At 40.9% G+C, this 1,354-nt stretch overlaps 1 protein-coding gene across 1 annotated transcript; it reads right to left on the bottom strand.

Moving 5' to 3' along the window:
- Positions 1-422: 422 nt before the first annotated feature.
- Positions 423-740, bottom strand: LOC145111513 (putative mitochondrial protein AtMg00820). Its single transcript, XM_079047781.1, has one exon. The coding sequence runs from the start codon at positions 738-740 to the stop codon at positions 423-425; it is 318 nt and encodes a 105-aa protein (XP_078903907.1).
- Positions 741-1,354: the final 614 nt, after the last annotated feature.

Below are 1,354 nucleotides of genomic sequence, written 5' to 3'. Positions count from 1 at the left end.
TGAGGAAAAATTGTCCATTGAGAATTTCTTCAGCAGCTCAGAGGCATTTTTTTTCTTGATGAATGAATATCCCTTGAGGGACTTGTTTCACTTGAAGTCCTAGAAAGAAGTTAATCTCTCTATTCATGCTCATTTGGAATTTACTTGTCATGAGCTTTGGAAAGTCATTCCCCACACCTTGATCTGTGGATCCAAAAATAATATCATCCACATATATTTGGACAAGCATCAAGTCATTACCATTTGCTCTTATAAACAACTTGGGATCAATCACACCTCTTTTGTATCCAGACGTGACAAGAAACTCAGAAAGAGTCTCATACCATGCCCTTGGACCTTGTTTAAGACCGTATACTGCTTTTTCCTAGCTTGTAGCAATGATTTGGAAATTCTTAACTTTCGAAGCCTGGAGGTTGTTGCAACTAAACTTCTTCCTTTAGTTCTACATTCAGAAAGGCACTTTTTACATCCATTTGATGTACTTTGCTATTTTTGTCAGCCACATACACTAAGGAAATGCGTATTGCTTCCATTATGGCTGTAGGAGCATATGTTTCACCATAGTCCACGCCTTCAAGTTGACTGTACCCCTTAGCACCAGACTCATCAAGCTTGTTTTTATATACCCATCTAGTACCGACGATTGTGTGGCCTTTTGGCTTCGGTACTAGTCTCCACACTTTGTTTCTTTCAAACTCAGCTAATTCTTCTTGGATTGCTGTGATCCAGTTGGGTTCCATGAGTGTTTCTTTTATGGTTCGAGGCTAGACTGAGGACATGAAAGTTGCATACTGGCAGTGGTCCGTTAAATCACTAGAGGATCGATTTTGTATACCTGCGGATGGGTTTCTAATGATTTGTCCTGGTGGTTGATCATTTGTCCAGATGCGAAGACGAGGTTGTTGGTGATCTCCGGCTGCGGTAGAGGGAATGTCTTCAACTTCTGGACATTCTGCGGTTGGAAAAGGTAGTTCCCCCTCGACTTGTACGTCTAATGAGAACCGTGTAGGCCACTTTATTAGTTAAGTAGCCAAGAATCTGACATTGGGTGATCCTTGTTGTTGATCACAAAACATGCCTTCATCTGATTTTGGTGCAAATTTGTTTAGATGATCCTTGTTGTTGATCACAAAACATCTGCATCTAAAGATATGGAAGAATCTGACATTGGGTTTGCGGTTGTTAAGACCCTCATAAGTGGTCTTGTTAAGACGCTTGCAAATGATGCTTCGGTTTTGAACAAAGCATGTAGTTGCCACTGCTTCCGCCCATAAGTATAGATGATGGTTGGCAAAGTTTAACATCGATCTAGCTGCTTCGACCAATGTGAGATTTCTTCGCTCTACTACTCCAT

Source organism: Lactuca virosa, chromosome 5 (assembly GCF_052849685.1).
Source record: "Lactuca virosa cultivar CGN04683 chromosome 5, Lactuca_virosa_CGN04683_v6, whole genome shotgun sequence".
Taxonomy (NCBI): Eukaryota; Viridiplantae; Streptophyta; class Magnoliopsida; order Asterales; family Asteraceae; genus Lactuca; species Lactuca virosa.
The sequence above is the reverse complement of the archived record's forward strand: the minus strand, read 5'-3'. Positions and strand labels throughout refer to the sequence as shown.

Excerpts from the sequence above, each read along its gene's own strand:
- LOC145111513 (XM_079047781.1), bottom strand. The coding sequence starts at position 740 with ATGGAACCCAACTGGATCACAGCAATCCAAGAAGAATTAGCTGAGTTT.